The 26,389-nt window shown below is 39.7% G+C and overlaps 1 protein-coding gene across 12 annotated transcripts; it reads left to right on the plus strand.

Moving 5' to 3' along the window:
* Window positions 1-46: 46 nt before the first annotated feature.
* On the plus strand, window positions 47-24,641 carry NCRK (Protein kinase superfamily protein). Of its 12 annotated transcripts, none has more exons than XM_077370903.1 (11): window positions 47-309; window positions 2,007-2,211; window positions 2,771-2,878; window positions 3,234-3,353; window positions 4,036-4,155; window positions 4,933-5,208; window positions 7,741-7,982; window positions 9,086-9,385; window positions 13,971-14,207; window positions 14,396-14,623; window positions 23,590-24,224. In XM_077370903.1, exons 3-11 carry the CDS (start codon window positions 2,809-2,811, stop codon window positions 23,914-23,916), a joined length of 1,920 nt encoding a protein of 639 aa, XP_077227018.1. In that variant the 5' UTR covers window positions 47-309; window positions 2,007-2,211; window positions 2,771-2,808; the 3' UTR covers window positions 23,917-24,224. The 12 variants fall into 12 exon arrangements, with proteins under 12 accessions (XP_077227018.1, XP_077227023.1, XP_077227024.1 ...); XM_077370905.1 differs by lacking the exon at window positions 47-309 and adding an exon at window positions 342-447; XM_077370908.1 differs by lacking the exon at window positions 2,007-2,211 and having other exon boundaries at window positions 47-318.
* Window positions 24,642-26,389: the final 1,748 nt, after the last annotated feature.

Here is a 26,389-nt window from a genome sequence, read left to right on the forward strand (position 1 = left end):
TCTATACGTCACACATATGCCTTCAAAGCAAAGTTTCTTTTAACCGTTGCCGACTAGATCTTTCAGAAATTTGAAAAATCTCCTCTTCTTCTTGCTGCTTATAGAAAATACTGATAGAAAAAGCAAGATTACATACAAGGGGGATCTGGGTTTTTATCTGTTCATATTGGTTTCTAGAAATTACTGATAGAAAAATCAAGATTGCATAGAAGGGGGATTCTGGGTTTTTATCAGTCCATTTTATTTAATCCTTTGACGTGGGTGGTGTGTCTTTATCAGGTTGCCAAAGGGTTGCTTTCAGAGAAGTCGGTAATGAAGGTTTTTGGATTTTTAGCATTTTTAAATCCTTTCATGTCTATCTTGATTTTTTGTTGCAAAATATTTTTTCGTATTAGCTTTGTTATGACTCCACTTGTATGAGTGATTGATTTGAGTTGCTTTAAAATGGTAATTCTGTGGCTTTCCTGTTAGTATTTTGCTCTCCGTAGTTTGCTTCAGTGTTTGAATTTTAAAGATCCAGGTCTGAAAATGAGATTTGTTTTTGGCAGGTATTGTGATTGTTGAAATTCAATCTGTAATATTGAAGTCATTTGAATGTGGTCTTTTGAGTGTTTTTTAGCTTTTCTGAGTGAGGAGAGGACATTTTGGTCCACATGTTTCTTGTTTAGGCCGTTCACTTATCGATTTTGCTTCTCCTTTTTGGTGTCTTAGTTTCTCTAAGGTGAAATGAAAGTCTTAAAATTCAAATGTTATGCATTTTCTATTAATGTGGTAGAAATAATATCATTCTGATTTATGATGCATCCAAGATTCAACAAGCCAAGATCATGATACAAAAGATGTGCTGTTTTTTTTTTGTACATTAAGTCTATCCCTCATTTTATCTTGGTTGAAAACTCGATGAACATGTCGTGTTCTTTGGGAATATAATTATTTTGAATCCTGGGTAGCATTTCCCCACCAATGTAAAGCTAGTCATGAATCCATGTTGTAGTTGAAAATTCAGAATTTCCAGTTGAGAATTGCAGATATTTAGCATGAATTCCAGGTATTTTGATCCAAATGGACTGAAATTTATGGTTTCTTTGTGATCAGGGGCGATGCCAGAAATTTTGCAAAGGGGGGGGCAAAAATTATAGTAATTTTTTTTCTATCTTAAAATTAAGATAGAAAAAATTTCTATCTGAAATTTTGCATCTGAAATTTTGCAGAAGGGGGCAAAAATTATAGTAAATTTTGCTCAAGGAAGGGAGATAAAAATGGTAAAATTAAAATTTTAAACTTATTTTCTATCTTAGGGATGATTGGAAAGGGGGGCATCTTTTTTTAAAAAGGGGGTAAGTATAAAAAATAAAGGTACATTTTTTTTTTCCAAAAAATTAAGAGGGGCAATTGTCCCCCTTTCCCTTCAAGTGGCATCGCCCTTGTTTGTGATGTTCAACTATAATGATTTCGTTCCCTTTTCAGTCCAATTACTCCCTTTTGTTCTGATTTCCCAAAGATTTAGCCTAATTTAATGGCTTAAGATTTTGGCTGCTAAACATAGCACAACCAAAATCTGAAATACAGCCTTTAGTTCTGTTAATATCATTGTCCTGACATGAAGTTCAGTGTGACATCTGTTGCAATCTTGAAGAATTTGAGGATTACGAGTATTTTTTCCCCGTTTTCTTATATGCAACTTTTTGATCATGTGTCTTCACGGGATAATCGATTCGCTCTTTGAATTTCCTTCTTTCAGTTTCATTGATGGAATTATGTGTTATCATCGCATTGTCCTGTTGGCGGCTTTGACGTCACTCACATTTTATGAGGTGACCTTGAGGCATATGAAGGTTTAATTGGACCCTCAGATTGTGCCTTGCATGATTTTAAATCAATGGTTGTTCATACTGAAGTGAAGATATGTATAAATACTTTAGATTAGTCTCTAATCATGCATTTGCTGTAATAGCTTCAAGGCTTTTTTGGAGATAATTAATTGACAGAGTCTGCTTTTCTTTCAGCAAGACTAAGCAGCAGTGTGTTATACCTGTACCATGTTGGAATTAAACTGGATGTTATTAGGCAGTGCTTAATGCTATTAAGGTGGAAACATGTGACTCGACCTGATCCTTACCAAATGATGGCCCCCAATGCAGTTGGCCCATGGTCCAACAACTTGCTGGTTGGATGTTGCTACCGTCTGCTCAATTCTGTTGAATGTAAACTGTGAGCCACATTCATTTAACAACCCAATTATAGGCAGTAGGTTAGATGACTAGTATCCGACCGATTGACCTTTTGGGACCATGTGCCATTCATGGTGGGCCCCAATTGTTAGTTGTGGACCATTTTACACCTACATGTTCTATACTTACGGTAATGTGGCCACCTTATCAAATTAGCGTCAAGTGCCTCCTGATCATACGCTTAGCTTTTTGAAATGGCTGAAAGGAAGTATGATATTCTTCCAACAATTAACTGATCAAAACCTTCTCACTTTACCAGAAAGTGTTTTGAGATCGGAACTCCCTGTCGATAGCTTTTTGGGAATTGTAACAAACATTAACAGCTGATTAGAAAAGTGTAAAATAAAGAGTGGAGCACCATTATTAAAACAAAGGGGGAGCATCTATCCTCTCCATACTAAAAATGTCAGCTCGTCAATTGTAACTGTTAAATGAAGCTACTTCTTCCAATAATATTTTAAATTTCTAAACATAAAATGCAGGTAGATTCTTTGGGAAAAACTCGACACTTTATCTAACTGCCAAATATAATCCAACAGGTACCTATTGCTTTTGGTTTAGAGTTACGCTCATATAAATGAAGCTGCTGCTTAGGATTGCCCTTGGTTGCATCATTTCCATCCTCTGGTTTCAGTCCATTTCTTGTGGTTAGTATGAAAATTCTGCTCTTCATGTGTCATTGTCACTGTAAAGTCTAACCATTTATCATATACCTAATTGTTATTTGTTTATGATAAACATAGAAATCCTTTTCCTAAGTTGAACTGTGTGGGGATTGAGCCTCTAGCTCAATGGTCAAGGATTTCTTCTTCAACCTAGTGTTTGGAGGTTCAATCCCATCTTACCTACCAAAAAAGAGTTGAAGTATGTGATTAGTGATAAGTCTTCACTTGCAATGCTTCCTCGGTAGCTCCTAATTTTTTTTTTAGTTTCTGACATTAATTTTTTGAAGCTAAATTTTCATGATAGTACATCTTAATTTATTAGCCTCACTGTTGACAGATGAATTACTTGAAGGGCCGGGTATGGAAAAATGGACGTGTTTATGTGCTTCTAGTAATCTAGGAACACAGAGCTATACTCCTGGAGCTAACTGTTCTACAGCATGTGCTTGCAGGCCTGGTATATCTCCATCATAATACAATCTTTTGGAAGTTTTTTAATGCTCATTGGTACAGGTTCAACATTTCTAGGCAGTTAAAAACCAAGTCCATCTTTGTTCTTTTGTGAAATTTTATGATCCTGTATGTTTCTATATTGTTTTAACTAACATTCCTGCATATACTTATGAATGCAACCCCAGTGCATATTTTTCTTCAGTATGAGTCTATAGAAAACATCCATGACAGAACAAAATGAGATAAATAACAGAATTGGATGCCATTTAAGAATCAAAATAGTGGAAATTGTAATGTTTAATACTCATAATGTTGCATGACTTGTTCTAATAGAAATTGGCCCACAAATTCAGCTGCAGAAAGTGGGTAACATTAAGCCTCATATCATTTATTAGATTTAGCTATCATTTTCAAGATTTTACTTATATGGGAATTCTTTCATCGATGCCTTGATTTTGAATTTCTTTAATGAGATTATGCCAACTTGTAATCTGTGCCCTTTCATACATAGCCATGACATGACAACTTTATGTTTTTCTGTGCCCTTTCATACATAGCTTTATATTTTGCATGTCATTTCTAACATTTAAGCATGAAAGTGCCCTGAGCTATTTAAAAATGCATTTTATTCTTTCATGATATCATGGCATTGGATCAACACTAACTAAATTTGCCTATTATGGCAGAAGAAGCTGTAGATGAACTAAATGGAGAACAATGGACATGCCTATGTGCTGAGGGAGTCCCAGCGACACCAGGCGACATGCACAATGCCAGTTGTTTTACATCCTGCAACTGCACATCCGGTAACATTTTTATCCATAATAATTTGACTTGAGATGGCCATATCACTATAATCTTCTTTTGAAATCAATATAATATGTTCGGTGGGTCTTAGGCATAATTTTATTTGAGAATCTTATCTTCAGTACCTGGTAAGGGCGGGCAGCAGATATTGTGAAATATGCAAAAGGTGTATGCTGCTGTTCATGGTTTAAAATTTCGGTTTCGGTAACCGTTTCGGACCCCACTGAAAACCGAAATTTGGTAATTTGGTTCGAAATTCCGGACCGAAATCCCGAAATTTCGGCCGAAATTTTGTAACACTTTTTAAAATAAATAAATAATGGCATTTAATCGAAATTTCGGTCCGGAATTTGGTAAATGGCGACAAATGAAATTTCGGTTTCGGTCGGATTTTGGTCGAAATTTAAAACCATGCTGCTGTTACTGTGTGTGTGTGCACGCGCGTGTGCGTGCGTGCGTGCTCTCTTGTATTAATTATGGCAGTGTCCTCTTCATTTTCACTTTCCTAGTTCCTGTTAAAGGTTGTTTCAAAATAATTATCCACAGCCAACCAGATAATGTTCAATCAATTGAGGAGTGCCACTCAATACAGGGGATTTCGAGCATCAATTCCCTCTATATATTATATTATATTTATATACACACTTGTGATTGAGTATGTTCTTCCAGGTGATTGTTTGACATTTTTCTTCTTGTATAGTGTCTATAATCATTGTTTATTGCCCTGTCAATGTGGTCAGAACTTTATTTGAGTGTCGTTTATTTCCTTCATACAGGTGCTCCTGGGACATCAAAAGCTGCAACAAAGCACATTTCCAGCAAACCTGTTGTTTACATTCTTTTACTCTGTGTTTTGCTTACAACTGTTGCACTTCTTTCTTCAGTGTCGTGTTATATCTATCGTCGGAAGGATAGATGTCTTGTGCAGACGCCAGTATTTTCATCTGATAAAGACACAAGCTGGAATAGTGGTACTAACTTAATAAGCCATAGATCTGGTTCAGTGCCAGAGTTTCAAATTAATATAAATTCCCGCTTCAACCCAATCACAGGTAAAATCAATACCCTTTTCCTTTTTCCTTTTTCCTTTTTTTTGTAATAAGGGTTTTTGCAGTTAACTCTATGGATATTAGCAACTTCTAGGCAAGTTTCCTCTGACCAATTTACTTCGACAATTTTGTAGGTTTTCCCTTAGAATAAATGGTTTCAAGAACAAAATTGTTATTGGCTTGTTTTTATGACTTAATCTCTTATATGACTCTGTAATTGCGAGGAACCACTTATGTGGGCTGCAATTAACATGCTGAATCTGATTTCAGAACTTTCCAACGCACTTTCTTGATATGGAAAACAACAGCACTGCTAACGTGTCACAGGAAAGGATGAAAGACAGTTGTTATGTAGGTGGGATGTGAAGAGTAGCACAGGAATATGCAACTATGCAACACAAACAGATGAGATGGAAAAAAGTAAATAATAAAGATATAGTATGGAAAACTAGGGACACCTATGTTTACCTGGACCTTTTTACATCATAAAAGCATTGCCCAACTTGTCAGTGATTGCTTGCTACTGGACACTTGAATGCAGCATTAACAGGCCTATTTGTCTTTCATTTTAAATGAGTAGTACCTTCCAGTTCCTTAGAGTACCCATCAATTTGAGCCGTTTGATAGCAATATGTCAATTTTGGGTTGATGGAACAACGTCTGGATGTCTCAATAAATTAAGAGACATGCATATTGTGCTCCTGCTCCTACTCCTACTCTATTTCTCTCCATTGCTAATTTGCTAATTAAACATATTAAAGTGATGAAAGGTGTTATACCATTGTCTTGAAGATTATTTTGAACATTTAATCCACAGAATAATTTCTTTTTACTTTATAAACTTCGTCTTCTTAACCTTCAATTTCATATCCTTCAGGTTGTATCATGTATATTTCTTCGCTTAGCTCTCCATTGAGAAATGTTTTGTTTTGACATCCATCTTAAAAAGTTCCAACTCCAGATATGCTACAGTAAACATAATTATTCTAATGGAGTGAATTTAGCTACTGAGAAGTATGTCTCTTCATAATGATTCCCTCTTTTACGGGTGTATCCTTTTGCAACTAGTCTTGTTTATATTTCTCTACCTATTCATCTGTTCTTCGTTTTTTTTAAATATCCATTTACACCATAGAGGTCTGCGATCTTTTGGGATTTTCATCAATTACTCCCTACTTGTTTTTTAATAATAGACTTTATCTCTTCATCAACAATTTCTTTCCATTTATCTGCGTCAGATGATTCCATTGCTTCTCTATAAATCAACGGTTCTCAAGAAGTTTACGGTTCACAAGAATCACTTTCATTTGAGAATGTCGAGTGATCTCTTAGTGTTGATGACATGCGTCTTTTTCTTTGAATCTGTCTAGTGTGTCAGATGGAGTTAAAGATAAAACTGTTTCTTTATCTTTCCTGACAAAGTCTTTTTATTTTATTCTTTCAAATAATTTAACTAGTTTTTTTGGGTTCCTTGTATCTTAGTATTCTTCAAGAAAATGGGCAGCTCTACTTTCAAAAACTCCTATTCATTTGAATGATTAATCACAAACCTATATAACCCTTGAAATTTTCAGGGTGTCCTATAAAAGCGCCATGGACCCACTGCCACATGTACGAAGATCAGGTCCATGGATCTTGTTGTCCATCACAAGTCTGGCCTATTGCCCTTGATCCCACCCTCATCTTGTTGTCCATCACAAGTCTGGCCTATTGCCCTTCATCACACCCTCATCTAGTTATTCTAGACCTTTGATCGAGCATGATGAAAAAGACATCTTAAATATACTGATTTTTGCACCCCTCAATCTTGAGACTCAGATCTTTGTTTTCCATCATACCTTGACCCACTAGGTTGAAGATCAGGTCCATCGATGACTCCTTCTAGACCAGCTTTCTCTAACATTTTTCTACAGATAACCACCAAAAAGAAAATACTTCTTTTAACAATATCCCTGGATTACTACCAACACTAAAATTATTCTCACAATGATGTGTCACTGGCCATATCCTTTAGTGATGTGATTGGGTCCATGGCACAAAATTTTGGGATTATTATCAGCACAAATTATTCTCACAAGAATGTGTCACTGACTGTACCCTTTGATGACATGATAGTGTCTGTGGCTACTGCCAACAGCAGCATGTTAGCTTTACTTTGAATATAAGGCACATTGAAGTTTGTTTGGAAATCCCTTGAGTTTGCCTATCCATACCAGATTACAAGTTTCTTTTAGTAAAAAAATCATTAGTGCTGCGTTCTCATTTTCACACCGTAGGCAAGTGCCACAACCACTATATTTGTGATGCATGATTGCACACTCGATTATATGCCCATGCATGGTCATCCGTGAGGTGTGCTCCATTAATCCATGATGTCTGACTTTGCCCATGGTGCAAATATATGTTGCATATGTTTCTTTGTCCATTAATTCCTGAATCATGGTTGCTTATTTGAATAAGAATTTGGAGGTTTTTTAAACCAGTTTTCTTTTAAACTTTCAATTAGTGCTAAAATGTATATCTTCTTCTCGGCAGGATGCATGCACAAGGCTTCCTTCATGTTTAGAAGCAAAAGAGGAACCATACCTGGAACACTAATTCAATTTTCCTACTTTGAATTGGAGCAAGCAACCAATAAATTCTCCAGTTCTAACCTGATAGGGGTTGGTAGCAGCAGCAACGTTTACCATGGTGAGCTTAAAAATGGACGAGCTGTCGCTGTTAAGCGATTAAAGATGCGGGGTGGGCCTGATGCAGAGCTTGAGTTTTTGACTGAGGTACTCCTTCCAAATCCAGCTACTTTATGTTGATTGATTAAATTGCCTCTTGTTGCCTCTAGGCTTGTAGGGGAAACCTTAATTCATTTTTATTTTCTGGATCTCTATATACTAATTTTAGAGTTGAATGCATTTCTGCATCTTGTACCCTTTTATTTTTTTACACATTAGCTACTATTTATATGAATATTTTTCAATATCTTTATATAACTGTAGTTTTCCTTGTTTCTCTGTGACTGACACTTCGTATTATGTCTGAAATCAACACACTTGTCTCTTTGTAAGTTACTTGGGTGCCTGAAATACCCAGTCAATATTCAACAATTTTCTGAACATAAAATGTGATTCGTACTGAAAAAAATTGGTGCTTCTTGATACTTTATTGATCCATGTTATTACAAATAGTGGTGAACAATGTTTTCAGTGAGGTCACATTATTTAGAATTGCCCTCTAACCTGTAAGCTACATAGTCTAGTTAGAAACATTGTGTACCAGTGTCGGACACTGACGAAAGGTGTTTTACAAGGAGAATCTGAAGAAACCTGACATCAAGGCAGCTCTGTACAGTTGTATGGAAATTATGTCTAAATAAATAGATAGACAGCAGGAAGGGAATGGAATAATAAGATGCCAAAAACATTAAAAGGAACCCCCCCAAACCCACACGCTCGTGCGCGTACACACACTCTGCCCACCAACCAACCAATCAACAGAAAACTAAATGACCGGTGTCATGACTAGGGGGCTGCTGAAGTGTGCCAATCACAGAGGATCTTACTTGCGTCCAACTTTTTTTGTGCCTGATTATATCATTCCCCATAATGCCAAAAAATAAAAGATGACAAGGCAAACCAAGTTTTCCTAATAGCCTTCTCTAAATGTACCCCTCCGAGAAAATATCTTAAAATTCAAAAAATTGGTTTGACATCTTTCGAGGTGACAACATACCAATCTGTTGAGAGAAACACTGATTCTTGGGATTATTGTAGTTCAGGATCATGTTTTGTCACCTTGCAGTTCCTTATTTACAAAAGTTTTTGGGACATTGGGGCAGATGTAAGAAGCTATCTAATAAATTTTTTCCCTTGTTTCTGTTTCACAGATTGAACTGATATCAAGACTCCACCACTGTCACATTGTGCCTCTTCTTGGTTACTGCTATGAGTTCCAAGGAAAACATGATGCTAGGCTCCTAGTATTCGAATACATGGCTAATGGTAATCTTAGAGATTGTCTGGATGGGACTCAAGGGAAAGAACCTATAGAATGGGGGACACGTATTGGCATTGCTCTAGGAGCTGCAAGGGGCTTAGAATATCTCCATGAAGCAGCAGCTCCTAGGATACTTCATAGAGATGTCAAATCCACCAACATTCTTCTAGACGAAAAGTGGAGAGCTAAGGTAAGACTCCTGAATACTTTTTATATATTTCTCATATCAGATTTTCCAATAAATTACAAGCAAGACTTTAAAAACACAAAACCTGACTATCAATTCTGAAACTGTGTTGAATGTTAGGTCAAGTTTCCTGAGTTTAAAATTAGTCTGTTTTTGTGGGGTTATTTTTTATAAAATGATTGAGTTATTTGAGTGCTCAATATTTCAATCCTTTTTAGTACTAAATCGAATCTTTTGAGTACAGAAACAATTTTAACTTGATCCATGTCTTAATGAACTAGAGTTGATGGATTTCCTGTGTACTCAGTTGAGTTCTTAAACAAAACCAAGGTAGTCTGACTTTTTTTCTTATCTATAAATTGCATGCCTTTTACATTATAGAATAGGTTTGTTTGTTCTGCATAGTTACTTCACAACTGTTGATGTATTTGCAAGACTTTTTACGGTTATATAGAATAGTCCTGGCTTCATGTTCCACGCTATCGGAAAGGGTGTTGATGTATCAAACCCTTGGAAGCCACTCAAGCCAGATCCATCCAGTTAAAGGCATTCTCTATAACTCTCCCAAACTGACCCGTTGAAAACTGTGCCGCCTCTTCTATCTTCTAAGATCTATCGGTTCATTTAGAAAGGAAAGTTCATTTAGAAAGGAAAGTTTGATTTTTTTGACTAATAAGGATACATTTTCTTAGTTAGTCCCTTTAATGTATATTTTAAGGAAATGCATTTAATCAGATTCACATGATCCAAGACATCGGATATGACTCATACGTTGCTATGCTTGCATGGGGCAACAAATCATTGATGTAACTGAATATGATGGGGGGATATTTGCTTTGGCCGTGTTTTGGCCCACATATGCATTTTGAAGCACTTGTTTTAACCTTTAGAATAAGTCCCAATTCATAGTATACATTTTGGATCCTTTAATGCTCACCTAGAATGTTTTAGTCAGATTCTTGTCTCTTTTTTTTCCCCTCAAAACCTCGTGGACATGGGTTCTTATTTAGCCTCATAGTTTAGAGTATCAGTTTTAATACATTTTGAATAAATAAAAATACAATCCTTATCACACAATAATATTTATTTGGGTGAATAGTGTATCTGGTGGTATATGTACATTTTTTTTTCTGTATCATCCTCTAGAAAACCTGAAACATATTGGGGATGTGTCTCGGTATCGGCTGATACTTTAAATCATGCTTATAGCTGTTTTTAACATACTATGTTACTAGTGCAACAATTTATGTTCCCTTCATTGCTTGAACCAGCAATTCACTCAATAACCAAATCACTCTTACCAGGTGATCTCAAAAGTCACTTGCAGTTCAGTTAGACGCCATAATGTTTTTGAAAAACTAAATTATTATGTAATTCAATTGAAACTACATATTCAACATAGAATGTTCAGTTAGATGCCATAATGTTTAATTTCATGTTGGTCATTTACTTTAATTATTTCTTCAACATTTTCTGTTATCATTTGTTATATTAAACTTTGAAATTGGACTCAATGATAGAAAATTTAAAAATTAATATTGGAAATGTGTCTTCATTTTTTATGTTTTAATAATCCTTTTTTGTATTCAACAAGACCATATTGGATCCTTGTGTTACTGTTTCCCTGAGGTCTTTGGTGGTTGTTAGAAATGAGATTAGGGTTAGAAGAGAGGAAGAAGAAGAGGAGTAGAGATATGGAGAGTCTCCACTAGGGGAGCTCCTCATGTAAATGATGTATATATAGGCCCAAATAGGGCATCCAATGTACAATGAAAATAATACCCTCTATCCTACAACTAATGCCTAAACTACCCTTACATTATTCAACACTCCCCCTCAAGCTGAAATGTATATGCTATGGAACTCCGGCTTAGTACAAAGAAAACTACAACAAACAACTAAAAATAACAAAAAGTACATGATCTCATACACACATCCAGCTTGGTATAACACTCCTCAAGCTGGTGTGGTGAATACATAAGGAAAGCATAACAAGAGATAACGACCACTATGAGAGTACGGTCGTCGAGATCAGCGGCCACCAAAAAGGAACAACTACCCTGAAGTAGCACTACAACGAAAGCAGTCACAACCGGGTCTCCTCTTGAATGGGAACCCGGCAAATAAGTTTGGAAATACAAAGGATTGAACCGTGTACCTCGGCAGGAGAATAGCAACGATCCATCGAGCCAAAAAGGCACACCAAAGGTGCACACATGAGCAATGGCGAAGCACCACGAGCAAGAACACCAGCTAGGCATCAGCACGCTAATAGAAGATAACCAACGATGGGGAAACCATCGGAGACAAGGTCGATGTGGAACTGTCGCCTGAAGAGAAGAAGAGATAGAAAAAATAATCAACCAACGATGGGGAAACAATCGTCTGGCGACAAGGTTGACGGCATGAACATCGTTGGCTGAAGACAAGAAGAAAAGGAGGGAAAAGATAACCAACCAACGATGGGACACCATCGTCTGGAGACTAGGTCGACAGCATGAACATTGTCACCTGAAAAGAGCAGACCAACGATGGGGAAACCATCTCCTGGAAAAGATAGATTAATGGGAAAAGACCGTTGCCTGTAAGAAAGCCGACCAACGATGGATATGGAAGCCATCGCCCAGAAAAGGAGGGAGAAGATAACCAACCAATGATGGAGAAACCATCGTCTAGAGACAAGGTCGACGGCATGAACATCATCTCCTGAAAAGGAGTTGACCAATGATGGATATGGAAGACATCGCCCGGAAAAGAGAGGGGATAAGGCATAAAGCCGAGAAGACAAAGGCTAATTAGGGAGCGCAACAACACTCCCCCTCGGGCGAAACTACATGAGCCCGGAGATGACAAGACAAGGAGGACAATATCAAGACCAACGAAAAGATAAGGCATAAAGTCGGACAATACGAAGAGACATGAAAACAAGAAATACGATAATAATCACCAAGGGGACGAACAAATAACCTAAAGAGAAGACGATAGCAATCTCCCTCAAGAAAAGACAACACAACATGACAACACTCCCCAAGAAGACAATATGAGGAAAAAGACAACATCGATAGAAAGGAATAACTCCAAGAAAAACATGACAACACTTCCCCTCAAATTGAAGGTCGAATACCTTCAACTTGCAATAAAAACAAAGATAATTGAGGCACCACACCTCTCTCGGACATTTCATCGAACACTTGGTGTGCACCTTGAAAAAGACAAAGAAACGAAGACAAATAAGGCGGCACTACACCTCTCTTAGACATTTTATCAAACACTTGGTGCGTGCCTTTGACATCGACACAAAAGACATAGACGAAGAAGACACAAAAGACAACACTAGACAGTGTAAAGAAAGAGATGACAACACTAGACAACACTCACTCTCAAGTTGAAGCCCAAGGTCCTTAACTTGAAACGAAAAAGAAGACGTCCAAGGCACTAATTCTCTTTCAGACATTTCACCGAGTACTTGGTAGGCACCTTGGAGAGGAAGACAAAAGACATGAAACATAATAAATATAGAGGGAGAAAAACAAAGATGAGGATGAAGGACAAGAAGACAATACTCCATACGACAACTCAAATGAGAGAGAGAGAGAGAGAGAGAGAGTAAATACGAGAGATTTTTTGAGATTTCCTGAGAAAGAGAGAAGGGTTTGCGTGAAAGAGAGAATCTAGGGAGAGAAAAATAAGGTTTTAGAGATTTTAGGGGTTTTGGGAGGAGATATTTTCGAACAAAGGCTATGGAGTTTACGGCAACTCCAAAATAAGAGAAAAAGATAGAGACTAACATGAGAGATTTAGAGATCAGAGATATTGTAGGAAAAAAACAAAACTAAAACATAAGAAAGAGGGTTACGGGAGAGATTTCTCTCAAACAAAGAGGGGAAACAAAAAATACGAGAGATTTTATCGCGAGAGAGAGAGAGAGAGAGAGAGAGGAAATGGCGTGGAGGGAGATAGACTCGTCTTCTTTCCTTCTTGAAGATCAGCCTATTGGCTCTGATACCATGTTAGAAATGAGATTAGGGTTAGAAGAGAGGAGTAGAGATATGGAGAGTCTCCAATAGGGAGCTCCTCATGTAAATGATGTATATATAGGCCCAAATAGGGCATCCAATGTACAAGGACAATAATACCCTTTATCCTACAACTAATGCCTAAACTACGCTTACATTATTCAACAGTGGTTATTAGGATCCCTTTAGTGAAGCCTTTACTATATTGGATACCTCTCTGTATCTGGACATCATAGATTTGGTTGGGCTCCATGAAGCAAGTTCAAACTCCACGCTTATGGAAAATCAGATCAGTTGTTTATTTACTCGTAAATAGAAATGTCGCTGACTTGGTTGAAAAATGTGGAGTCAATTTGGACACTTCCATCAATATTTTTTGCATCTTGCCTAGGTTTCCATTGACTTGTCCAAGTCCAACTTGGAAACTGAAAGACTTTTAACATTTCGCTTAACTACACGTGCATTTAATTGATTCACTCCCATGGCTTTTCTATAATTCACTTTTCTTATACACAGATAACTTATCTTGGTATGGCTAAACACCTTCTATTATTCACTTTTCTCATGCGCAGATAACTGATCTCGGTATGGCTAAATGTCTAGCGACGGATGGTCTTCCTAGTTGCTCCAACTCTCCAGCAAGAATGCTAGGAACATTTGGATATTTTGCACCAGAATATGCTATTGTTGGAAAGGCCTCGTTGAAGTCAGATGTTTTCAGTTTCGGTGTAGTTCTTCTGGAGTTGATCAGTGGTCGCCAACCCATCTGTAAAGGATCTAAAAAGGGCGAGGAAAGCCTTGTGATATGGGTAAGATATTATATATTGTTTGCTGTTGGAAATTAAAAAAAAAATGTTCAGGGGAACTTTGTTGTCTTTATCTTATCCACAATAGTTATTCCTTCTAATTTTTTAAGAACTCGCTGATTGGCCTAGAAGTTGGCCAAGTCAACTTGGTTTGGTGGCATTACTAATTTCCTTGTAATGTTCTCTTATAGGCAACCCCTCACTTGCATGATAGGAAGTGGGTGGTGTCAGAGTTAGCTGACCCGCTTCTAAAAGGTGACTTCCCAAAAGAAGAGATGTTGATAATGGCTCACTTGGCTAGAGAGTGCCTACAGTTGGATCCCGAGCCCCGACCGACGATGAGCGAAATTGTTCAGGTCCTTTCCACCATTACACCAGATAAATCTAGACGGGGAAATTTTCCTATAAATTTCTTTCAGGTAATTATACATTCGAACCTTTTAGGTAGATGTTATTTATGCAACTTCTCCCTTTCTTTCATATTCTTGTTACTTCTTTTATTATTCCCTGCCACTGTTCAAATCCCGCGCTCAATAGACTGTTAATAGTTATTACAAATGATGATGACAATAAATAATAAGTAATAATAACATGGAACTATCAGCTGTTACTTTTTTGTTTATTTTCAATGTTGTTTTTACATGAAAACAAGATCTTTGGCAATTTGTTGATACTGTAATTGCTCAGTAGCTTGTTTTGGACGATCACACACGTTCCTAATGTCAATTCAAGGCTTTTTAAATGTTCTGACCTCTGGATTATGTATAAGAAAACTAAGATTTCTGATTGTTCAGTAGCTTGTTTTGGACGATCACACAGGTTCTTAATGTCAATTCAAGCTTTTTTTAAATGTTCTGACCTCTGTAATATGTATAAGAAAATTAAGATTTCTGTCCTGTAAATTATTTATTAGGGTTGAATTATGTTGTAATTCTTACAGTTTCCATTTCACAACAGATGCATTATCTCTTTTGTTGAGAGTTAGAAAAGAGAAGGGAAAGAGAGAAAGAGAGTGAGTTAGAGCATTGCTCCCCCTCGCTTATGTATTTATATAAAAGAGAACTAGAGTACAATGAACACTATGCCCTTAGGCATAACACTCCCCCTCAAGCTGGAATGTAGACATTATACATTCCTCGCATGTTACAAATGTCATTTAGCTTGGCTTTACTCAAAGATTTGGTAAAAGCATCATCTAGCTGATCCACTGACCAAGTGAAGGAAATGTGTATCTCACCCTTTTGTTTTCTCTGGCGAATGAAATGACAGTCAACTTCTATGTGCTTGGTTCTCTCATGGAAGACAGGATTGGTAGCAATGTGAATAACCGTCTTATTGTCATAGTAAAGCTGGGCTTGAGAAGTGGAAGAGAACCCAATCTCCGATAGGAGAGAGCGTAACCAAAGTGAGCTCTCCACTCGTATGTGACATGCATCGATATTCTGCTTCTGCGCTTGACTTGGAGACTGTATCCTATTTCTTACTTTTGCACGACACTAAATTACCCTCAACAAAAGTACAATAGCTAGTGATGGATCTCCTATTTGCTGGAGATCCTGAGATCCTGTCCAATCTGCTTCACAAAATCTTTCCAATCTTGCATGCCTATGCTTCTTGAATTGTAGGCCTTTCTCTGGCACCCCCTTCAAATAGAAAAGAATCTGAACTACTGCTGCCCAGTGAGAGGTACGTGGAGCACTCATAAACTGGCTAACTACCGTAACTGCATTTGAGATATCTGGGCGAGTAACAGTGAGATAAATAAGCTTCCCAACTAGCCGACAGTATCTGCCAGGGTCATCCATCAAATCTCCCTCGTCTGAAAGCAGCTTTGTATTTGGGTCCATGGGAACACCAGCTGGTTTCATCCCCCAGAGAACCAGTCTCATCCAACATATCTAGTCCATACTTCCTCTGAGAGAGGGAGAGGCTACTACCAGAATAAGCTACCTCAGTCCCCAGAAAGTATCTTAGGCACCCAGGATATTTTGTGGAAAATTCTTTCTGTAGGAAGGCCTTCAACCTCTATATTCCAGCTGTATCACTGCCTGAAATGATAATGTCATCCACATAGACTATGAGAAGGACATTCCCAGCATCAGAACGGCGACTAAAAACAGAGTGATCAACTGCATATTGCTTCATGCCGAATAGCATGATAACATCACTGAATCGCCCAAACCTCTAGGAGATTGTTTGAGCTCATATAAAGACTTGCTAAGTCTGCACACCGAGGAGGACATCTCCTCCTGAGCAACATACTTAGGAGGTTGCTCCATATAAACCTCCTCAGTCAAGTCGCCATGGAGAAAGGCATTCTTAACATCAAGCTGATATAGGGGCCATCCTCAGTTGACAACGAGGGAGATAAACACTCTAAAGGGTAGCCCAGTGCACGAGGCTCCCGCCATTATGGGGTCTGGGGAGGGCTAGATGTAGGCAGCCTTACCCTTGCTTTGCAGAAAGGCTGTTTCCGTGACTCGAATCTGTGACCACTAGGTCACAATGGAGCAACCTTACTGTTGCGCCAAGGCTCGCCTTCATGGAGATAAACACTCTGACGGAAGGAATTTTGGCAACTGGAGAGAAAGTCTATGTGTAATCAACCTCAAATGTTTGATTGTAACCCTTGGCAATTAGGCACGCCTTAAGGCGCTCAACCATTCCATCTGGTAAATATTTAATGGCAAAAACCCAACGACAACCAACTGTCTGAGCCCCAGGAGGAAGAGGAACCAAATCCCAAGTGTGATTGGCTTGAAGAGCGGCCATCTCAGTCTCCATAGCAACACGCCAGCTGAACAAGAGCCTCAGGTACAGACCTGGACAAAGAAACATAAGACAAAGACGAGACAAAACTTCGAAACATAGGGGTGAGATGGTCATAGTAAACAACAGAAGAAATAGGGTGAGCGGTCGTACGAGACCGAGTCTGCAATGCAATCTGGGAATTGACAGAATCACTAAAAGGGGGGGGGGGGGGGGGGGGGGGGTAAAAGAGGTACTCGAGATGCAGAGGCTGGTATCTCTGGCTTAGAGGGCGTCGCCTCAGGTGTAAGATGATGAACATCGGGTCTCACACAACGGTGATAGACCTTTGGAGCAAGTAAAGGAGGAGGAGGAGCAATATGACTCAAGGAAGAAGGGGAATCAATATGATCAGGAACACCATGAAGAGGAAGGGGAATTGCAGGATTAGCTTGAAGAGGGGTGCTCTCAGCAGGAGCAGTAAAGAAGGAAACCGACTTAGAGGGCGTCGCCTCAGGTGTAAGGTGATGAACATCGGGTCTCACACAACGGTGAAAGACCTTTGGAGCAAGTAAAGGAGGAGGAAAAGCAGTAGGACTCAAGGAAGAAGGGGAATCAATATGATCAAGATCACCATGAAGAGGAAGGGGAATTGCAGGATTAGCTTGAAGAGGGGTGCTCTCAGCAGGAGCAGTAAAGAAGGAAACCGACTCAAGGAAGAAGGGGAATCAATATGATCAGGAACACCATGAAGAGGAAGGGGAATTGCAGGATTAGCTTGAAGAGGGGTGCTCTCAGCAGGAGCAGTGAAGAAGGAAACCGACTCAAAAAAGGTAACATCAGTGGAAACAAACATGCGTCTCAGCCAAGGGCTATAACAGCGATAGCCCTTCTAGGTACTAGAGTAGCCCATAAAGACACACCTCTCTGCTCGAGGATCCAATTTATCCGGGTCGAATGAGAGGTTGTGTACGATATAAACACACCCAAAGACCCGTGGGATGAGAGGAAAGGGATCCCCCTCAGGATGGAGAATCGAGTAAGGAGAGGAGCCATCCAATACTAAAGAGCGTAGGTGATTAGCCAGGAGGCAGACTGCAAGAACTGTATCACCCAAATAAGATTTGAGAACTCGCATTTGGAAGAGGAGAGTGCGGGTGATGTCAAGAAGTTATCGGAGTTTCCTCTTGGCTACACCATTTTGCTGAGAGGTGTAAGCGCAAGAGGACTGATGAACAATGCCATGGGTGGATAAAAAATCTCAAAAATCAATAGAGAAGTACTCTCGAGCATTGTGAGTGCGCTAACATTTATGAGTGCAATTATATTGGTTAGTAATCTCAGCATAAAAGGTGTGAAACGCATTAAAGACTTGAGAACGGTCTTTAAGTAAGCAAGAGGACTGATGAACAATGCCATGGGTGGATAAAAAATCTCGAAAATCAATAGAGAAGTACTCTCGAGCATTGTGAGTGCGCTAACATTTATGAGTGCAATTATATTAGTTAGTTATCTCAGCATAAAAAGTGTGAAACACATTAAAGACTTGAGAGCGGTCTTTAAGTAAAAACAACCAAGTCACACGAGAGAAATCATCCACAAAAATTATAAATATCTGTAGCCAGAAAGAGACATAGTCCTCGAAGGACCCTATACATTTGAGTGCACTAAATCAAAAGGATGCGATACTACTAATAAATCTAGAGGCAAAAGACACGATGGTGCGTCCCAAGTTCACAGGACTCGCAATGAAAAGACTGAACATGAGAGGACACAGTAGATGTCTATCGAAGCTTCTGGATAGAGGGGTGATTGAGACGACAATGCCACAAGTACGAGTCGACAAAGCTGTGTAAAATAGTACTAGGCGAATCATGGTCCAGGCGATAGAGTCCATCCACCTCACGGCCCCAGCCAATCGTCCTCCCAGTCGAGAGATCTTGGAACACACAATAAGATGGAAAGAGTACCAGTGCCAGAGATGGAAGTAGTGGTCCCATTGGCTAATGTGACAGAATGAGATGCGGAATGAAATGGTAGAAAGGAACTTAGGCAAGTGGAATTACTAGCTAGGTGATTGAAGGCCCCCGAATCAATAATCCAGGAGCTGGAGCTAGTAAGGAGAGAAGCTGGTGAACTACCTGGCTGTGCAAAACTTGCAGTAGGTAGCCGGCTGCTCAAGCGGAGATGCTTAAACTCCTCATAGTCTGCACTGTAGAGAGTGAAAGTATCACCATGTGCTAGTGCTGCTGGAATGGTCGGGGCATCAGGGATGTCAGCGGCGGTGAGATGAGCAGAGCGGGATGCACGAAGCTCTAGATGGAGATCAAAATAAGTCTCAATATGATGGCCCTCTGACAATGAGTACAGTACGGCCGACCACAGCCACCAACACCATGGCCTCTGCGGCCCCTAGCACGAGCAAAGGAACCACTTCCACTGCCAGAGCAATCACCACCATCACAGGTGGCAGGTGTGAAGCCGTCAATAGTGAGAAGAGTGTAGGAGTTGCCCGAGAGGCACTGCTGAGCACGTGAATAGACCTCCGTGAGAGAGGTGAAAGACCTCGAGACAGTAATCTGATGTCTAAAGTGCAGAAAGTCCGGGCCCAAGGTATCTAGAAAATGAATAACATAGAGCTACTCTTGTTACTGGGTGAGAACAGCTAAATCAATAGTGAGGGGCATGAAGGCATCAATCTGCTGGTATAGAGAGACAAAACGACAAGAGAGAAGGGTATCACCGCACTGAAGGCATATCTACTAGGAGTAGGTAGTGCAAATTCAAGTGAGGTTATCAACCCCAGAATACAAAACAGAGGCATGATCCTAGATGGCCTTGGAAGTTGACAGGGTCATCATGGTGTGATCCACCTGAGGAGTCATGCTTGCCAAAGAAGGGTGCGAATCAGGGCATCATCCTGTCGCCATCGGTCAAAGGATGCATCAAAAGGGGACGGAGGATCCCGCTCAATGGGGTCGACCTTACCTAGAGCGAGGAGGTAGGTCTCAACGGCCATACTCCAACTAAGATAAATGGACCTGTCAAGCTTTTCGAAAGTCATCTGTGGATAAGAGTGCTCCATAGTAGGAGAGTAACTGGAAGGAGAATAACTCGAGGATGGAGGAGTCAAACTGACAGGAGCAGGCGAGCTAACAGGAGGATCCATAGAGACAAAGAAAGAAGAGGACTCACAACCACCACGACAGAGGATAACAAGAGAGGGAGGCAAAAAACCAAATCATAGGACGGGTTCGGCAATGAGACCTCGGCTTCGATGGAGAGGAGTAACAAAATGAGAGAGAGATGCACTAGCCATAGCAAGAAGGTAGGCTAGGAGACAAAATCAGAGCCACGACGACAAATAAAAGGATATCCAATAGAAATTATGCCATTAGGGCGAGAAAAGGATGATGAAAAGAGAGAAGGGGTTTAGAGGTTTAAGGGTAGAGTATTAAGGAGGGAAATAGAGGAAGGATGAGTCAATGAGAGGGGTTTTAGGGGTTTAGAGGGATGGAAGGGGAATGAATAAGAAAGGGATAGAGGTTAGGGGAAAGAAAAAAGGAGGAGGAGGGTTTTTAAGGGTTCGGGGATTGGCGGGGAGCTGGTGGGGAAGCAGGGAGGCCGGCGGGATGGGGCGGGGTGGGTGGGTGGGTGGGAGTAGCAGGGGGTGGGGCGAGAGGGTGGGAGTAGTGAGGGGGTGTGTGGAGTAGCAGGGGGTGGGGCGAGAGGAGGTGTAGCAGGGGAGTGGCGAGATGGGCAGGAGTAGCGAGGGGGTGTGTGGAGTAGCAGGGGGTGGGGCGAGAGGGGGTGAAGAAAGGGAGGGGAAGCCGGCGGGGGGTGGTGAGAAAGAGGGTTTAGGTTAGGGTTTTGGGAGAGGGCTTCGATACCATGTTGAGAATTAGAGAAGAGAAGGGAAAGAGAGAAAGAGAGTGATTTAGAGCATAGCTCCCCCTCACTTTTGTATTTATATAAAAGACAGCTAGAGTACAATTACCACTATGCCCTTAGGCACATATACACATCTAACATCTTTATTTTCTTTCTGTTTCTTGATTCTCTTTGCATTCTCAAGTTATTGGCAGTTTAAGTATTGCTAAGTGACTCAAGTAATGGAAACTTGATCCTTGGCTTGTCTGACCTTTTACAAACAGTTGGGTCTGGCTTTTTTACTTGGAGGTTGACAAAGTCTTGTGTCAATTTTGAGCTAGGGTTTGCATTCTCAAGTTATTGTTAAGTATTGCACAGTTAGATACAGATTATTTTTTGCTACAAAGTGTTGCTTATTTACTTATTAGTTCTTAATTTCAGGTTGCTTGAATGTAGTTTAGTCAATATGTGAATTTGTAGGAAATAGTATGCATGTTATAAGGTCATGAAAAAAAAAACACCATGTATTCACTACCTGGAAGACGATATATCTGTTGCATGCCAGTAGTGACATGGAAAAGATAAGGTACAAGGGCACTCTAAATTTGGTCGACCTGTCATTGCGTTGAAGCATCCGATATAATTATCTTTATCAGATACTTCAGGGTCTTGAAGGATCCGAGCAACTGCCTTATTTATTACTATTGCATTGAAATCGCTTACATCTATTTTCAGAACAATTACAACCCATTTAACATTTAGAATCCACCAATGTTCCAAAATTTTTAATTCGAGTCTCTAAACAAGAAGCTGATTTCCATAGCTTTATCAGGCAAGGCACTGAAAAATTGACCGAATCGGACTTCAACCATTTCTATAAGACCATTTCTAGCTGTGTGTGTGTGTGTGTGTGTGTGTGTGTGTGTGTGTGTGTGTGTGTGTGTGTGTGTTGGGGGGGGGGGGGGGGTAATAATTTTTAAAGCTTATTCTTTTCATGTCGGTTGGAAGGTGAAGTATGATTTTGAGGATGCAATCTTACATGAAGGTAATCTTGGATGAAGAAATTTTCAAAGTACAAGAGGAATAATGGAGAGAGAAAGATATTGCTTTGCAAAACCAAAAAAAAAAAAAACGATGAGAATGGACACTTTTCAAAAAAAAAAGAAAAAAAAAGAAAAGAAAGTAAATTGTACTCTTCTGCTAATGAGTTTACATGCCCACTTTCCCTTTTTTCTACATCATCAAGTGATTTCATTGGTATTGGATAACCACGACCAAAAGCTACCTATTAGATAAATCCAAAACACCTATTTATATGCTATCTAACTCTCTTGCTAAGCTAGGAATTATAGATAATCTCAAACTCTCCCTATTAGCTATCTAATTGGTTCTATGCTAACCATAAAACAAACACTCTAAAACACTTAAGTAGCTAATAAAAAGTTAGTAACTAAATAGTCAGTGATGATGATTTTCACAATTCTCCCCCTCAGCAGCAACTCATGCTCTTCAAATCGAGCTCTTCTCTGACCTTGCTGATGGGTAGCCTCGTCATTATCCGCGATCTGCGCATTAGTTTCAACCGGTGTTGGTGAAATTTCATCACACAAAACCTTATCATGAATGTAATAACGATGAACTTCGACTTGTTTGGCTTTTGCGTGGAACAACGGATTCTCAGCAAGTCAAATTGCACTTTCATTGTTGCAGTACAATCCAATCGCATAATCACAATTTTGCCTAACGTCATACAACAGTTGAAGTAACCATGTACATTCTTGAGCTGTCATCATTGCTACTCGATACTCTGCTTCAGTTGTGGATGGCGGAACAGTTGATTACTACTTGCTACACCAAGACCACCACTGAATATGTATCCAGTTGTTGATCTGTATGTAGAATGATCACATGCATAACTAGCGTCACAACAACCATAGATCTCAAATGGAACCCTTTTGTTATTGCGGACAGCATAATCAATTGTGCCTACAAGATATCGCAAGATTCTACGAATTGCATCCCGATGTGGCTTTCTTGGTTTCTCCATGAATCGGCAGCTGACTGCATGGGTTGTTTCACGTCGGGTAAGTGATCAATATATAAGACTCCCAACTAGTTGCCGATGCATTCTAGTATCCTTCAAACGCTCCCCATCTTTCCATAGCCTTTCATTCACTGCTACTGGAGCAGAGATCGACTTACAGTTGGTCATCCCGAACTTCTGCTATCTGGCACAAGAACAAACTCTTGAATCTATAGATTACCTCCAAACCAAGGAAGTGGTTGAGCTCCCCAATCTCCGGCATCTCAAATCTTATGGTAAAATATTTAGGGATGGCTTTGATTTCTCCGACGGCATCTCCCATGATGATGAGATCATCAACGAAAACAGGGACAATAGCCGCATGTCCTCCTATCTTCTTCACAAACAAGCTAGAATCCACCGGTGCTACGGTGTACCTACTGAACACCAAGAACTATGCAATCTTCCTGTACCAAGCACGTGTTGCTTTTTTAAGCCATAAATGCCTTAACTTGCACACATAGTTCGGATTTTTTCGTCATCACAAAAGTCCTTTGACTTACTCCCGAGTTAATGAAAAATTGACTGTGTCGATCAATAATTCGCATGAGTCTCTAAGTTTTTAAATACTGCTGTGTCATTATAATAATTACCAGCGTTCTATCCCTTACATATACACCCTCGACTGCATTTAAAATTACTGCATGTGCCCTGAGACTGATATGTATTCATGGATTTATTGAGCGTGCTGTGCAGAGCGCGTCGTGTCAGAGTATGAAGTGTGTGGAAGACGTAGAGAATTCTTACCGACCAGCTGATAATTCGGAGATGAGGCGTGCTGTGTCTGAGAGATGGCCCAATCGGTGCTCATTGCCATTGATGGTCGACCGTAATCTATGCATGGATGGCAGAACAGACGCAGATAACACAGTTTTATCAGGTGAGTATATAGAGAGACTGATTCTTTTAACGTCGAGAGCTAGGAGTTGGCGCGCACATGATGAAGAAACTGTGGACATAACTGAGCCGCGGTTGGAAAAGTTTTGGCAATCCAACGTTCAGTCTCTTTGATAATATGTACTTTCAGTTTTCAAGGTAATTATAAATGACTGAAACCACACCACCTGATTTCATAAATGATCACTGACGATCAAAGGGTATTTTGGCCATTTATGAGGTTTGAGTTATGTCCACTAATATACAGAGAAAATTGCAGAAGTTCACTTGGGTCCTCAAATAATGTGAGACGGTAAGTGGGAGTCAATTTAGTATAGTTTGAAAAAATGTGTAATTTTTTTATTTTTTTTTGTATTTCTGTATAGTATAGACAGGATATGTGTGAAATTCAAAGAGAAAAAACTTAGGATTCATCTGATCAACTGGGCTGCTACTCATAGTTTACAACTGGGCCCACTGGATCAACGGTTTACTTGAGTAGATGCTCTCTGTTCTGCCCATGTGGGGGTGCAACTTTCTTGGGACCCATCAAATAGACGCGCTCTCTAAGGCACATGGTAGGGCATGGAATGGAGATGGTGTGAAGGGATTGTTTTTCGGATCTACGCCGAGGTTTCGAGTGTTCGTGATTGTCTTCCCATATTTACATAGAGCAATTTGAAGGCAGGTGCTTCTCTGGCACTCTGCAGTACTATTTGGTTATGTAAAATATGATAGATTAGGGATGTGTACTGAATTTCGGGCCATATGTATTGAAGGAAGGTAGGCCATGCTTCCTTCAAGAGACTTGGCCCCAAAGTGTGCTACTACTGCATCAAAATATTATTTGTGAGGAATTATGCATAGCTATTGCAGATATAGGCAAGGGGCCTTTCGCTTTTAGCCAATATGAAATGTGACCCAGTTCACTATCCAGGCTTGAACAGTCAAGTGAAAAGTTAGGTTCTAAGATGATGTTGCTTAGAGAATCACTCTCTGATTGTATTATAGTGGGGTTTTTTAGATCAATCTGGTTTTGTTGGATATGTTTTAAGTCGCAGGGTCTATTGTTGTTTTAACCCTCACGCCAGGAAGAAACTCATCTCCCACCTTGTCATTTAGGCTTATTGGAATTCCGATTCCTCTTAGGATTCCATCCATTGGGAGTTATTGGAGGTTCGCTATTTGATGATTCTTGAGATTTGGAAATACTCGTGAAGGAAAGGAATTATAAAGTTCCAAGGGCAAGGAGCAACAACTTGATATGGACCAGCCTCAGAGCATGAGCCGAAGCAACAGAATGATGAATTCTGGCGAACCTCGTAGCATTTATTGCTTGTCCTTGTGGTGGTAAACCTTGTAGCCCCATTCGGCATGACCCAAATTGCACCCCCTAAGCTCCGTTTGGATGCCACATGCAAGTCATACTCAGGCAATTTCCAAGCAAAAAAAGTCACTTTTCCTCAACTTTATGATGTTTGGTTGCCGATGTAGCATCGAAATCCCTGAAGACTACCAGACAAGAAACATGTGTAATAATTGCATGTCTGGTGACATGGCATCACATATCTTTCCATACGAAATAACCTAAAAGGAAGAAATTTCATGGGTAATCCTTCCCTTCCCTCGCCTACTCTTTCTTTCTCCCGGTTAACTTTGCATCCAAATAGACTTTTTTTGGCTTTACCAGGGTTTCAAAATCATTCCCCCGGGGACTTTACTTGCCCAGAGAATGCTTAAGCATCCAAACAAGATCTGTTACACTTCATATCAACGATCTGTCCGACCTTTCCTTTCCCTCTTAGACAATGTATCCATGGGCAGAGCAGGAAAGAGTCGTCAGATTGTATTTTTTTTATCATTCATTAATCATTAATGAACACCACTATGGTTTAGCCTAACCCAGCTTACTCACTCACACACACAAAAAATTAAAAAAATAAATAAAAATAAACTGTATACAAGGGTAGCAAAAAAGTAAATGTACCCTACATAATTAGATGATATAAACCATTTGAAGTGATTCTTATTTGGGACAGCCCCTCTAGTGTATTTATGACTACTTTTTACTGGAGAAAAGTACGGAAAGTGGCTAGTAGTTTCCACAAATTATGGATTTCGCGTAGTTTGTAAAACAATCATCAAACACGGGTGATTCTTCAAAATCGGGTGGAAAAAAGACCCCATTACCCTTCTGACATTATCCGAACCAAGATGGAGTCCTCGTATGTTGGTCCTTCATGATTCATCTTTTCATTAATTTAGTATTTTCTTTGTAGAGAAAATCCCCATGTATTTAATGCATCTCACCTCATTTACGTTGGAGCACTGCACGAGGCTTCTTCTGTTTCGTCTGAATGTGTATTTGAACTGACAGAACCTTGGGTTCGTTTGGATCTTGACTGTCGGAAATAACTAGAGACGGAAGGATGCTTGACATGTGTTAAAAAAAGTTTTTGGAACGTTGGCCCCTTTATTCACAGCTAGTTTGGTTTGGATTTGAAATTTTCCTTTGAACCCAGAGTCCCTTGGGTTCGTTTAAATCTTGGCCGTCGCCAATATGCATAGACGGCCGGATCCACGACACGTGGACATCAATATGGAACGG

This window comes from Tasmannia lanceolata, unplaced genomic scaffold (genome assembly GCF_043159265.1).
Source record: "Tasmannia lanceolata isolate RefF3 unplaced genomic scaffold, GAP_Taslan_0.1 ptg000037l, whole genome shotgun sequence".
NCBI lineage: Eukaryota > Viridiplantae > Streptophyta > Magnoliopsida > Canellales > Winteraceae > Tasmannia > Tasmannia lanceolata.

Coding starts and splice junctions, on each gene's coding strand:
- NCRK (XM_077370908.1), top strand. CDS start 2,809: ATGAAGCTGCTGCTTAGGATTGCCCTTGGTTGCATCATTTCCATCCTC. Junction 4,156..4,932: donor ATCCTGCAACTGCACATCCG/GTAACATTTTTA, acceptor TCCTTCATACAG/GTGCTCCTGGGACATCAAAA. Junction 14,624..23,589: donor TTCCTATAAATTTCTTTCAG/GTAATTATACAT, acceptor GGATTTATTGAG/CGTGCTGTGCAGAGCGCGTC.